At 38.9% G+C, this 14,972-nt stretch overlaps 1 protein-coding gene across 1 annotated transcript in view; it reads right to left on the bottom strand.

Annotated features, from left to right (window-relative positions):
- Nucleotides 1-12,876, bottom strand: part of LOC110497748 (uncharacterized protein C14orf132-like) — a 45,357-nt gene extending 32,481 nt beyond the window's left edge. Inside the window, exon 1 of the mRNA XM_021574079.3 lies at nucleotides 12,524-12,876. Coding sequence (XP_021429754.1) covers nucleotides 12,524-12,550 — 27 coding nt within the window. The 5' untranslated portion in view covers nucleotides 12,551-12,876. The remainder of the gene's footprint in view (nucleotides 1-12,523) is intronic.
- Nucleotides 12,877-14,972: the final 2,096 nt, after the last annotated feature.

Genomic DNA, 14,972 nt, shown 5'->3' with positions numbered 1-14,972 from the left:
TCCGCGCATACTTTGAGTACACATCCTGGTAATTCGTCTGGCCCTGCTGCTTTGTGAATGTTGACACAGTCATCCGGAACCGCTTGTGCTCTCATGCACGCTTCAGTGTTCCTTGCCTGGAAGCGAGCATAAAAGGAATGTAGCTCGTCTGGTAGGCTTGCGTCACCTCCTTTTCCGCGGCTGGGTATCCCTTTGAAGTCCGTAATAGTTTTCAAGCCCTGTCACATCCGACAAGCGCCAGAGCCGGTGTAGTAGGATTCAATCTTAGTTCTGTATTGACGCTTTTCCTGTTTGATGGGTTGCCTGAGGGCATGGCGGGATTTCTTATTAGCGTCCGGATTAGTGTCCTGCTCCGTGAAAGCGGCAGCTCTAGCCTTTAGCTCGGTGCGGATGTTGTCTGTAGTCCAAGGCCTCCGGATTGGGATATGTACAGTATGTACGGTCACTGTGAGGACGATGTTGTCGATGCACTTATTGATGAAGCCGGGGACTGAGGTGGTATACTCCTCAATGCCAGAACATATTCCAGTCTGTGCTAGCAAAACAGTCCTGTAGCTTAGCATCCGCGTCATCTGACCACTTCTGTACTGAGCGAGTCACTGGTGCTTCCTGCTTTGGGTTTTGCTTGTAAGCAGGAATCAGGAGGATAGAATTATGTTCAAATTTGCCAAATGGAGGGTGAGGGAAAGCTTTGTATGTGTCTCTGTGTGGAGTAAAGGTGGTCTACAGTGCACATGTGACATGCTGGTAGAAATGAGGTGAAACGGATTGAAGTTTGCCTGCATTAAAGTCCCCGGCCACTAGGAGCACTGCTTCTGGATGAGCATGTTTTTTTGCTTATACAGCTCATTGAGTGCGGTCTTAGAGCCACCATCAGTTTGTGATGGTAAATAGACGGCTACAAATAATAGAGATGAGAACTCGCTTGGTAGATTTTGATTTGATTTGGATCTATTTTAGTGCCCATTTGGACTAATCTTCCAAGAGTCCTTAAACATTAAAATATCATTTATAATTCAAACACACTTTCACATATAACACACTATTACAAACACACATAATATACTAGCATAATGACCCAATAAATACTCATGCTAAAAAAAATGGATTCTTCATCTACTATAGTCCCACAACATTTCTATATACTATATTTAAATTGTTTTAAAATAATAAATGTAATAATTAAATGTATATATTGAAAGGTTTCTAGTTTGCTCAGTTAATTTATTCAATTTCTTTATTGTTCTAAATCTAAATGTTATTTTGCCTATTTCTCTTTTCTGTCTGGATAACGCATAGATGGTGGACAATCTATTCCTAGTATTTACGGAATGTCTGTCTCTTACCAACTGAATACCGTTGTGAATAGAACTTGGCCGTTTTAAATGATGTATATTATAAAATAAAATAAGCATGTTTTTTGCAATTATCTTGTCCATTGATGACCAACCAAGAACACTGCGCATGACTGCACCAGAAGAACCATTTCTCCACCTTAAAACAATCCTTGCTGCTTTATTCTGTGCATTATGCAGCCTCCTAACTTCACTTGATGATGCATTTCCCCAGACCATCGAACAGTAGTTCACCTGACTCTCAATTAATGCTTGTGTTATTTGCTGAAGAATTTTTCCTGGTAAATATTTAGCTATCCTTCTGATTATGCATGCTGATATAATATATATATATTTTTTTACATAGATTCGTTATTTGAGACGTTCATGATAAGCAGTTGTCTAGCTGCACTCCCAATAGTTTGGTTTCTGCCACTTCTTCAATTTGTACTCCTCCCATACTTAATTGCTGTTTTGGCATTTTCCTAGTTGAACAGACCAACATAACTTTGGTTTTCTTGGTGTTTAAAACAAGTTTGTTTTGTCAAACCCACTTCCTGATATTCTCCAAATCTCCTTGTAAAGCCTGCTACCGATTGTCTTGCTGCATAAATTGTAGTATCATCTGCAAATATAGTAGCTTGAGTTTAAACCAAGGCATAGGGAAGGTCGTTGGTATATATTAAGTAAAGAAGTGGCCCAAGGCAGCTGCCCTGCGGTATTCCACAGTTTAACACATAAGGGGAAGAAAATGAACCATTGATATAGGTGGACTGTTTCCTGTCAGTTAGATATGACTGTACCCAATTCAATGCTACCTCCTTAAAACCATAATGCATTACATTTTGTCAAAATTATTCCATGATCCACTAAATCAAATGCTGCACTGAAATCTAAAAATAGTACACCTACAAATTTGCCATTATCCATAGCATTGAGCCACTGGTCAGTCAAGTCAACCAATGCAGTGGTAGTGGAATGGTTTTTGCGATAAGCATGCTGATTGGCTGTAATCAGATCATTCTTTTCCACGTACTCCCACATTTGTCTACTCACAATACCCTCCAATATCTTACTGAGTGTAGGGAGTAGACTAATTGGTCGACTATTGGCAGGAGTAATGGGTTCTTTGCAGTCTTTCGGAATAGGACACAGTTTCGCATGCTTCTATACATTTGCAAACATCCCCTTTTCCAGTGACCAATTAAATATGTATCTCAGTGAAAGTGCAATCTGGGGAGCAGCACAGCGAAGCAAAAAATTGTCCATAAGACCTTAACCTGTAGATTTACCATCAGGTAATGACTTCTGTGTTCCATAACTTTTTACAATCATTTTTACAATCAATAAAAGCATTGTTGTAAAATAACTTTTTTTTCTTTCGGTTCAATTTAACTGCATAATTACGTAATGTTCTATAATTCTGTTCATCAATTTCTAATTTTGACTTGGCTGCTAAGACTTTTGCCATATTTCTTTGAGAAAAAGCCTCACCCAGTTCATCATCAAACCATGGAGATGGACGGGCACCAACTGTACTCTTTCTTATAGGGGCATGATGGTCCATTACCTCCATGAGCAAATCAATAAAACATTCTGTAGCGTGATTTAAATCATCCTCTAGATAATCAGCTCCCAGGGTACAGCAGCCAAATAATTTAGAAATAACTCATGATTAAATGTTTTAACATTTATTTTGACCACAATCCTAGGGGGTTTCTTTGGAAAAATTGGTGTTCATGGTTATGGTCACAATATTATGGTCTGTCCAGCCCACTGGCATTGATCTGGCTTTTAAGCATTGCAATGGTATATTACAGAAAATCAGATCAATGCATGTGTCTGAACGATGACCCAACTTAATTGAAGATCTAGTAGTATCATTAACCATTTGTTTCAAACCACAGTTCTTAGCATATCTCATTAATTTTGTTCCATTCGAATTATTGTGATCCTTCCAATTTATATTAAAATCACCCAAGATAAATACATCTCTGTTGCTATTTGTGGCCTGGTCAAACCAAGTACATAAGTCATCCAGATAGGACACTGTAGAGCTAGGAGGTCTATAGACACATCCTACCAATACGGGTGCCTGGTGAGGCAGATGTACTTGAGCCCATAGTGCCTCTATTTGACCTACATTAAGGTCATCCCTCCTCTTAAAAGGTACAGTGGGGCAAAAAAGTATTTAGGCTGCCACCCATTGTGCCAGTTCCCCCACTTAAAAAGATGAGAGGCCTGTAATTTTCATCATAGGTACACTTCAACTATGACAGACAAAATGAGAAAAAAAATCCAGAAAATCACATTGTAGGATTTTTTATGAATTTATTTGCAAATTATGGTGGAAAATAAGTATTTGGTCACCTACAAACAAGCAAGATTTCTGGCTCTCACAGACCTGTAACTTCTTCTTTAAGGGGCTCCTCTGTCCTCCACTCGTTACCTGTATTAATGGCACCTGTTTGAACTTGTTATCAGTATAAAAGACACCTGTCCACAACCTCAAACAGTCACACTCCAAACTCCACTAGGCCAAGACCAAAGAGCTGTCAAAGGACACCAGAAACAAAATTGTAGACCTGCACCAGGCTGGGAAGACTGAATCTGCAATAGGTAAGCAGCTTGGTTTGAAGAAATCAACTGTGGGAGCAATTATTAGGAAATGGAAGACATACAAGACCACTGATAATCTGCCTCGATCTGGGGCTCCACGCAAGATCTCACCCCGTGGGGTCAAAATGATCACATGAACGGTGAGCAAAAATCCCAGAACCACACGGGGGGACCTAGTGAATGACCTGCAGAGAGCTGGGACCAAAGTAACAAAGCCTACCATCAGCAAGGGCATTGAAGATGAAACGTGGCTGGGTCTTTCAGCATGACAATGATCCCAAACACACCGCCCGGGCAACGAAGGAGTGGCTTCGTAAGACGCATTTCAAGGTCCTGGAGTGGCCTAGCCAGTCTCCAGATCTCAACACAATAGAACATCTTTGGAGGGAGTTGAAAGTCCGTGTTGCCCAGCAACAGCCCCAAAACATCACTGCTCTAGAGGAGATCTGCATGAAGGAATGGGCCAAAATACCAGCAACAGTGTGTGAAAACCTTGTGAAGACTTACAAGAAAACATTTGACCTCTGTCATTGCCAACAAAGGGTATATAACAAAGTATTGAGATAAACTTTTGTTATTGACCAAATACTTATTTTCCACCATAATTTGCAAATAAATTCATTAAAAATCCTACAATATGATTTTCTTCCCTCATTTTGTCTGTCATAGTTGAAGTGTACCTATGATGAAAATTACAGGCCTCTCTCATCTTTTTAAGTGGGAGAACGTGCACAATTGGTGGCTGACTAAATACTTTTTTGCCCCACTGTATATAGTATACTGCCCAACCCTAGTAAATAATACTTTTTTAAAAATCTTACACTCGTACCGAAATATATCATATTTTGCATCATCTACAAAGTGTAAGAGTTTGTTTTGTAATATTTATGCCAGATGCTCATGTTAGACATATTTTCAGATTGTCACATAAAGTGTTAGCTTCTTGCCAGCTGAATGCTAGTGCTCTCAGAACCACATTGTGGAGTTGGTAAGATTATTTGAAGGGTGAGTGATTTTCAGAATGGCATTCTGTTTCATGTAAAGCTTCAGGGTTTTTTATTTTGTTTCATTTTTTAAATTGTAATTTATATTGTGATATGTCGCTTCCCCCAGAGCTCTATGGGTTAGATGAGGATCTATTGTTCCATGTGGGGTTAGCGTATCACGTGGACAGTGTGTTTGTAAGTATTCACATTGTTCTATGACAAAATGTATTTGTATTTTTCATGCAAGATATAATTTTGATAATGGACATCTTGTACTCAGACATTTGAACTGTTAGAAAGTCTATTCTAACTGTGAACATTGTGGTCTGTAATTTCTTCTGTTTTTTTTTAATAGAAAGCAGAGCCACCACCGTTTATGCATTTTACTTTGTACTTATTGTACTCAGATTGTTTTTATGCACTTTACTAAACAGAGTTACTTCACTTGATTGTGATTTAGACTGAACTTTACCTTATGGTGACTTCACCTTGTGGTGATTTCCCTCATACATTTTCCTATTTTAAATGTAATCTTCGACAGAATAAATAACCCCCAATAAATGTTTGTCCTGTGCTGGGTTTATGTTCGTAAGGCTACATAAACTATAAAAAACTATTTTGCACGCGGCTGAGGGGGTTATAAAATACTGCATGCGATATGAACCTCTTGCGATATGGATATTGCAAATGTAAATATTGAGGATTTCGATGTGAATTTGATTAATTGTGCAGCCCTAGTTGACCCACAGCTGGGGGATGAGGAGAATGTCTCTACCCAGTTAAAATAAACGATGAGTAAATACTGTCCCTTTGGCTTAAATTCTGTAGGTTATGGTATTTATCATTTCATAATTGTGTCTATTCTAGACAGAATACATTATTATTGCTCTCAACTTAGCATTCAAGAGGTTATGATTGTCGCCTATTAATCCATGTTCTGTAATGCTTGAGGACGACTCTACTTTTGACCTAATGAAGTATGGCTTTTTCATTTGTAATTCAAATAGTATCAAAAAACAAAAAGGATGCATTGTTTGAGCACTTCTATCGAAGGTTATTTTACAATGAAAGTGGCAACTTTCAGTTACCTAACCTCACTGAACTTGAGCACTGACAAATACAGTACAGAAAAAAAAAAAAAAACGTTGATTTACTGTATGCCTGAGACCTTTAGGCTGAGGAAGTCTTGTTGGGTAGTCAGCATCAAAACTGATCTCCCTGCAATGCATAATGCAAAATACCTGTTACAAGGACAATTAACATACATTCTTTGCTTGAAGCTTTACTGAAGAATTTTTCCAATATATTATGTACAATGTTATCTCTGTTCAAGGGTCCCATGCTTAGTCTATTCTCTCTACATAGTCTCTGTGGTAGACTACACCATATAAGTAAGTATTACAGTAACTTAACAGTATCTATGTGGCCTACACAACCCTCTCCCCAGCCACCATCAGCCACTATCTACTGCTGGACAAAATCCACAGCTAACCATGCAGACTGCATTAGAAAAGCTCAGCTTCTCTGGAACTTCTATTCTCTGTAGGAAAGAGACTTATGATGACATCAGTCATCTTTTGGAGACAAAGTGAGGGTAGAAGGTCCATTGGTTTTCAGCAGTGCTGGTACACTGAGATGGATGAACAAAAAAACACCCATGTTTTCTCATCGCAAAGTCAAGACTCCAAGGACTGCTGCTTGCACTTATGGCACACTATTACGGCGCCACTCAGAGCTCTGGAATTAGTTTCACCTCCATTAAAGGGGAGCTTCACACATTTTAACATATATACTTATTTTCACACTTTCTGTGATTATAGTTGATCACCAAAACCATTGTATTAATTATATATATCTAACCGATGTGAAACGCTTGAAACGCTATTAGGGCGCACCCCGCAAGCTAGCTAGCCATTTCACATCGCTTACACTCACTCCCCTTTTGACCTCCTCCTTTTCTGCAGCAACCAGTGATCCGGGTCAACAGCATCAATGTATCATCATTGCTTCTGTCCCTCTCCTCGCCCCTACCTGGGCTCAAACCAGGGACCCTCTGCACACATAGACAACAGCCACCCTCGAAGCATCGTTACCCATCACTCCACAAAAGCCACGGCCCTTACAGAGCAATGGGAACAACTACTTCAAGGTTTCAGAACGAGTGATGTCCCCGATTGAAAAGCTATTAGCGCGCACCCCGCTAACTAGCTAGCCATTTCACATCTGTTACATATATATAGACACACATACATACACACACACACACATATATCTGTCATGTTCTGACCTTAGTTCCTTTGTTTTTGTCTGTGTTTTAGTATGGTCAGGGTGTGAGTTGGGGTGGGCAGTCTGTTTGTTTTTCTATGTGGGTTTTTGAGTTCGGCCTAGTATGGTTCTCAGAGGCAGCTGTCAATTGTTGTCCCTGATTGAGAATCATACTTAGGTAGCCTGGGTTTCACTTTTGGTTTGTGGGTGTTTGTTTCCGTGTGAGTGTTTGGGCCACACGGTACTGTTTCGTTTTGTTCACATCGTTTATTGTTTTGTTCCAGTGTTCAGTTTGTTTATTAAAAAGACATGAACACTTACCACGCTGCACCTTGGTCCTCCTCTCTATCTCCAGACGACATCCGTTACAATATATATTAAAAAAAATATATAAAAAAAAAAATATATATAAATATATATATATATATATTTTTTTTTATTTTATTTATTTATTTAAAAATATATATTTTTTTGGGGGGGGGGTTCATTACAGAGAAAATTGGTTGACACATTTTGCAGAGTCATCACTTCCCATTGACTACAATATATTATAAAAATGTGTCTAAAGCACAGGAGGTTGGTGGCACCTTAATTTGGGATGATGGGCTTGTGCTAATGGCTGGAGCGGAATCAGTGGAATAGTGTCAAATACATCAAACATGTAGTTTGATGCCATTTCATTAGCTCCGTTCCAGACATTATTATGAGCTGTCTTCCCCTCAGCAACCTCTGTGGTCTAAAGCATGTTAGAAAATGCTCCAAAATCCTCCAAACTAACTCATATTTAATCAGAATCCCATTCTGAATATTGTCTCTGGAAACATTTTTTTTTATTCCACTGTCACCATAAATTCACAACTGCATTTTGCTGTTGTTGTCGTAAACACCATCACTCTCATGAATTGTGAAAATTAGAATAATCTTTCAGAGTCAAGAGTACTACTGTATGCAGCTTTAACTAACTCACATGTTATGTATACAGTAGCAAAATGCCTGTGCTGTTCCATTGAACAGTGTCAATACCAGTTTAATTAAGTCAATCCGATACATCAACGGAATGGCCCATAACCTGTTAAACTCTGAGTGGTTGTTTTGGAAATCGAAATAAAATCTTACTGCTGGCAATGTCATAAGAATCTCCCTGATTGCTAAAGTCATTTTAAGATGTCAGGCTTGAAAATCCGTTCAGCCATTTTGGCACAGTGACTCACTACCCAAACTAGAGGCAACTGGTTTCAAGTGGCTATGAGACATCAAGTGATCTCCTACTGCTATCTAGTAGACAAAAACAATGCACAAACTCTGCACTTAAAAATGGCTGTGTTCTTATGGGATTTGTGCATGGTTAGAGCGCCACCATTAGGGAAAGGATCTTACTTTTTTTTTATCCTTTAGACATTCAAATCTCTTATTTAATTGGGAAATTAAAATTAAATACACCTAGCTATGTCTAATTGACCAATGAGTCATAATGACTCTTTGAGACAATGACAATTATACAATTATAGCTTATATTACTTAACAGATGTTTGGGCCTATCAGAGTAATTTTGTTCAGCTCACCGGTGTCCTTGGATTTTCTTTACCACTATTGTACCTAAATTCTATCCCACTTGGAAGAGTTGTTTTTATATCTAAGACAAATGTCGCTCCACCTGAGCAGGTGAATGAAAACCACCCTGATTAAATCTGAAAATGAGCAAGTGTCCCACATCATTTTAGTAGTTTAGTACACTTCGAATTAAGCACTTTGAATGGGTTCATATAAGATCATTAGGCTACAAAAACATTTCTATTGCCTGACCCCGCAACAACATTTTGGTGCAACCAAATCATAGGCTTGTGCCACCAGCTGAAAACATTAGGAAAAAGTTAGTATGGAGCCTGTGTGTACTGTCTCACATAGAATATAGAACATGTAAGTTACAGGATCTGTATGCTTTATAGTCACGAAATAGTCATGTTACTAAATGAAATATGCCAAGGTGTTAGAAGTGAAAGTAATCCAAAAGTAATTGAAATTACTACTTCATTTTTCATGTAACTAAAGCAGTAATGGACTACATTTTTCAGATATTACACCCAACCCTCCCCACATGTCAGTAGCAATATACAGGTAACTGACAAAATAAAGGAAACACTGACATAAAAAGTTTCTTAAATAGGGTGTTAGGCCAACACGAGCCAGAACAGACTGAATACACCATAGATTAAACAAGTGTCTGGAACTCTATTGGAGGGATCCGACACCATTCTTCCATGAGAAATTCCATAATTTTGTGTTTTGTTGATGGTGGTGAAAAATGCGGTCTCAGGCACCGCTCAATAATCTCCCATAAATGAGAATGGTGTTAGGTTGAGATCAAGTGACTGAGAAGGCTATGGCATATGGTTTACATCGTTTTCATGATCATCAAACCATTCAGTGACCACTCATGCCCTGTGGATGGAGGCATTGTCATCCTATGGGGGCAAAGCCATCCCACCTAGTACATTTGGTTCCTTGGAAGTTGTGGGAAAATTTGTTTTTGGTTTCACTTTGGTTGTGGGGAGAAAGCCATACATTTCCTGACTGGTAAAACTGAATGTTTTTTTAAACGTTCTGAGAACAGAAGTGAACATTTTGCCTGTTCTGGGAACTTTTAATCCTTACTTTTCAGCGAGGTTCTGAGAACATTTTACTCTGTTTCATTTAAAGTTTTCCTGGGAGGTGTGATTAACACTGAGGATGAAATGTATAGGTTATTTGGAGTTTTTTTTAAAAACTTCCTTAAAATGTTCACTGAATGTTTCAATAGCACTGCAAACTTATTTTGGGTTGACTTTTTATAAAACTCCAAGCACAGATAGGACAGCTGGAAATTAATTTCCTTAGGCATTAATCATGCAAATATACAGTGCCTTGCGAAAGTATTCGGCCCCCTTGAACTTTGAGACCTTTTGCCACATTTCAGGCTTGAAACATAAAGATATAAAACTGTATTTTTTTGTGAAGAATCAACAACAAGTGGGACACAATCATGAAGTGGAACGACATTTATTGGATATTTCAAACTTTTTTAACAAATCAAAAACTGAAAAATTGGGCGTGCAAAATTATTCAGCCCCTTTACTTTCAGTGCAGCAAACTCTCTCCAGAAGTTCAGTGAGGATCTCTGAATGATCCAATGTTGACCTAAATGTCCATAAAAAGTGTTGTTTAAAGTTTGCCACAAGCCACCTGGGAGACACACCAAACATGTGGAAGAAGGTGCTCTGGTCAGATGAAAGCAAAATTGAACTTTTTGGCAACAATGCAAAATTGTTTGTTTGGCGTAAAAGCAACACAGCTCATCACCCTGAACACACCATCCCCACTGTCAAACATGATGGTGACAGCATCATGGTTTGGGCCTGCTTTTCTTCAGCAGGGACAGGGAAGATGGTTCAAATTGATGGGAAGATGGATGGAGCCAAATACAGGACCATTCTGGAAGAAAACCTGATGGAGTCTGCAAAAGACCTGAGACTGGGACGGAGATTTGTCTTCCAACAAGACAATGATCCAAAACATAAAGCAAAATCTACAATGGAATGGTTCAAAAATAAACATATCCAGGTGTTAGAATGACCAAGTCAAAGTCCAGACCTGAATCCAATCGAGAATCTGTGGAAAGAACTGAAAACTGCTGTTCACAAATGCTCTCCATCCAACCTCACTGAGCTCGAGCTGTTTTGCAAGGAGGAATGGGAAAACATTTCAGTCTCTCGATGTGCAAAACTGATAGAGACATACCCCAAGCGACTTACATCTGTGATCGCAGCAAAAGGTGGCGCTACAAAGTATTAACTTAAGGGGGCTGAATAATTTTGCATGCCCAATTTTTCAGTTTTTGATTTATTAAAAAAGTTTGAAATATCCAATAAATGTCGTTCCACTTCATGATTGTGTCCCACTTGTTGTTGATTCTTCAAAAAAAAAGCCTGAAATGTGGCAAAAGGTCGCAAAGTTCAAGGGGGCCGAATACTTTCGCAAGGCACTGTATATATATATATATATATATATATATATATATTGTGACATGGCATCAGTGATATTCAAACCTATAATCTTCTGTTCTTTATCCATGGAATTAGTCCACTGCACCAACAGGATGGAGCTAGCATGCCGTGTTTTTTTACACATACAAAGCTGTTAGTGGGCACAGCCAACACACCTGAACACACTTAACAAGATAGAGGATAAAGTTTTGTTGACGCTGAACGAATATTTTCAAATTACATTCTTAGAACATTCTCTGAACGTTACTAAAGTGTTTGTGGTTTTTGATGGAGTTTTCTTAACATTCTCTGAACAATTTGAGAACATGACTTTAAATAGAACCACGAAGGAAATGGTATGCTGAAGTACTGACATTCCCAGAGAGGAACATTGTTTCTTAACATTCTTTGAACTATTCCCAATGTCAAACCAGTAGAAGAAGATTTCTAGAACACTACCAAAATTTAAATGTAACCATGTTTGACATTTTTGAAAAAGTTCTGTTAATGTAATGAAATGCCAAGAAAATAATGTTTTGTCAAGTTCCTTAAATGTGCTGAGAATGTTCCAAAGTCAAGCAACTATCCTACACCATTCCCAAAAAGTTTTGGGAAGGTTGTATGCAAAATTACCATAGGACAATCACGCTCTGACCAACCTCTAAAAAACATATGGTTCTCAGAACGTTATGTGCTAGCTGGGATGGTAGCCAAAATAATGGCATGCCCAGCATTTTTATACATGAAGATAAGCATAATGGAATGTTAGTTGCTTAATTAACTCTGGAACAACACCTGTGTTGAAGCATTTGCTTTCAATATACTTTGTATCCTTCATTGACTAAAGTTTTTCCATCATTTTGTCATTTACCTGTAGTTGACAACATGCAAATACAGGTAGGCAGCCTACCCTTGTAATGGTCAATTTAACATGCGGTAAATTGAAACCGACATAAACAAGGATTTTCAACATGTATTCTAATAGGGGAGTATCTGTCAGAAGAACTAGCGTAATGTCCAAAAACCTTAGTATTTTAGAGATACTGTATAGCTTGCTCAAAAAGAGTGACATATCTATCCATCTTACCCTAACAGCTCTACAGATACATAAAATAGCCATAAAATAGCCTATAATTTGCAGAAAATCACGTCAATGTCTACAGTGTCCACCACACACCACTAAAAACAACAATGCCACGCCCTCACATTTTAGAAAATAAAGTTAAGTCAGGGTTCGCTTTGTAACCACTTGTTTGCTAAATAAACCACTTATTAACACAAACACAGCGCGTATTCTTACCTGTGCAGCTATAAATGAGAGATCCATACTGTTGCCCTAGTCAAGACAACCAACCTACGCACCCAAAAATAAAAATTGTAGTTTATTTTATTCCCCAAAACAGCATTGGTCTACTTGTGACAAGCAGTCTTCAGGTTCAGTCTAATTTAATGTGAAAAACATGTCGAGCAATTACATACAAACGGCAATTTTGTAACGAGAGGTTGAGTAGTCTTCAGGTCCACATCTGCGCGAGCATAGAGCGGGAGAATGCGATGTGAGCGTGGGAGACGAGAGAAGAAGCGGGCACGGTGAATGATGCTCTGTGTACTGTGTTCTCGAAGTCACATTATGGATGGAGGCGGGTGAACAACAAGCTCTCTATCCCTCTCTCTTTCCCTATTAGACTCCTACTTTTACCCAGTTAGAATCGAGTACCCTACTTCTTGCTTGAAAAATAATGTTAAACTGTCAATCATGTCGGAATAGCCTAATTCTCAAATGTATGTTCCCCATGTGGGTCCTGGCAGACGTTTTACAGTGACAGACTAGGCTACCAAAGATAAGGACAGGTAATCAAGGAGCATGACTTGAATTTTATTTGTCAATATTCCCATGCTGTTCATATTACATTGATACAGAGAAGACCTGGCCTATACTCTCTGCCTACATGCTTGAGTCAAATGTAGACCACACAAACTTGGACAGTAGTTATTGTCACATTGATATTCATAAGAGCCTCCCCTGTATCTCCAAACAGTGACAGTGGAGGCTCCTGAGAGGAGGAAGGGGAGGACCATCCACCTCAGTTAATTTAATAAAAAGTGAAACATTAAAAAAGTGATCCTTTTTAGATTAAACAATACTAAATATATTCACGACACCAAATCATTTATTAAAACACTGTTTCAATTGCAAACTCTAACCCGGACGACGCTGGGCCATTGTGCGCTGCCCTATGGGTATACTGACTTCAGTACAAAACCTAGGAGGCTCATGATTTTCACCCCCTTCCATAGACTTACACAGTAATTATGACAACTTCCTGAGGACGTCCTCCAACCTATCAGAGCGCTTGCAGCATGAATTGACATGTTGTTCACCCAATCAAAGAATCAGAGAATTAATCTAGACTGAAAGCATAATCTAGCTAGCTAGAACTGCAGTGCATATAATGTGGTGAGTAGTTGACTCAAAATGAGAGAAAGACAATAGTTGAACAGTTTTGAAAAACAAATATTTACCCTATTCAAACACCCGGCTCAAACAGAGAGGGATGCTATGTTAGCTAGCTGGCTATAGTTATCCAACACTGGAACTCTTCCAAGTCAAGGTACGGTTTTGGTTTTTATTCATTTATTTCCACTGGAGCCCACTGGTGTAGCTGCTAAACTGCTTTATGACTGTACACTGTACTGCATGATTGTAGTTGGATACTTACGTGTTAGTTCTAGTATGTTGACTATGAAGTGACAACGATGTAGGCTGTGTGTAGTGGTTAGCGGTCATGATATGAAGGTTTGGCTCTGAAAGGTTTTTGCGCCTGGTCACAGAAAGCTGATGTGTTTTGCACTGAAATAAATCCACAAGGGAAGGGAATAGGTGAAAGGACGAAACCAGCATAGACATACCTAAATTTGTCCAATAGAAACTCTCATTTGCAACTGTTGGACTAATGATTACACCTAGATCAGCTAGATGCAGGCAAGAGTATGCAAGGCGGTATTGAATGTGTCTGTTACCTTGATTACTCAAAATTCTTTCATTCATAGGCTAGGTTGTAGCAATCTCATGATTTGAATATGATGTAAATGCCTAAACCTATCGCTGTTCCATTGAGCTGGGTGAATGGAATATGAATGACAGTCATCCAATATTCTGTAATAGAAATAAGGCCATGCTCCCTCAAAAAAATAATCCTCCCTCCCATGTTTTGAAACCTCAAGCATTCTTTGGCCTATTACTTTCAATGGAGAGGAGGGAGGGATACCTTTTGAAGGCAGTAAATTAAAGGTAGGAAGATAAATTATGTTAAAGGAGGGAGATGAAAGTGAGGGAATGGACCTGCTGGGGACCTTTATGGCCTTGATTCTATCTTACAATGTGTTTTTGATCATTTTAGTTGAGTTTTTCCATGGAGGAGATGAGGCAGACATACCGGATCAGAAGTTAGGTTCCTTCTCAGTCTCTTTGTTTCTCTTTTTGCTGAGCACACATCCAATCTCTCAGTGAGTGAGTGGGATTTAGCTTCCGTTCAGCTCTCACAGAAGAACTCAGACCCAGCTGTTGATTAGACTTTTTACTCATACGTTCTGGTCCCAGTTGTTGTTTTGAATGTACAGTTTGGTTTGAAAATTCAGACAGGTCACCCGTTATAAAACTCCGTATTTGATGTCCATCCATGTCTGAGGACACCGAGAGATTACATGGAAATCTGCCAGTAGGGGCAGCAGTGAGCTCTGTTATCTTC

The sequence above is a fragment of the Oncorhynchus mykiss genome, chromosome 19, assembly GCF_057628025.1.
Source record: "Oncorhynchus mykiss isolate SJ-2025 chromosome 19, ASM5762802v1, whole genome shotgun sequence".
Classification (NCBI taxonomy): Eukaryota; Metazoa; Chordata; class Actinopteri; order Salmoniformes; family Salmonidae; genus Oncorhynchus; species Oncorhynchus mykiss.
This window is presented reverse-complemented; position numbering and strand designations above follow the sequence as displayed.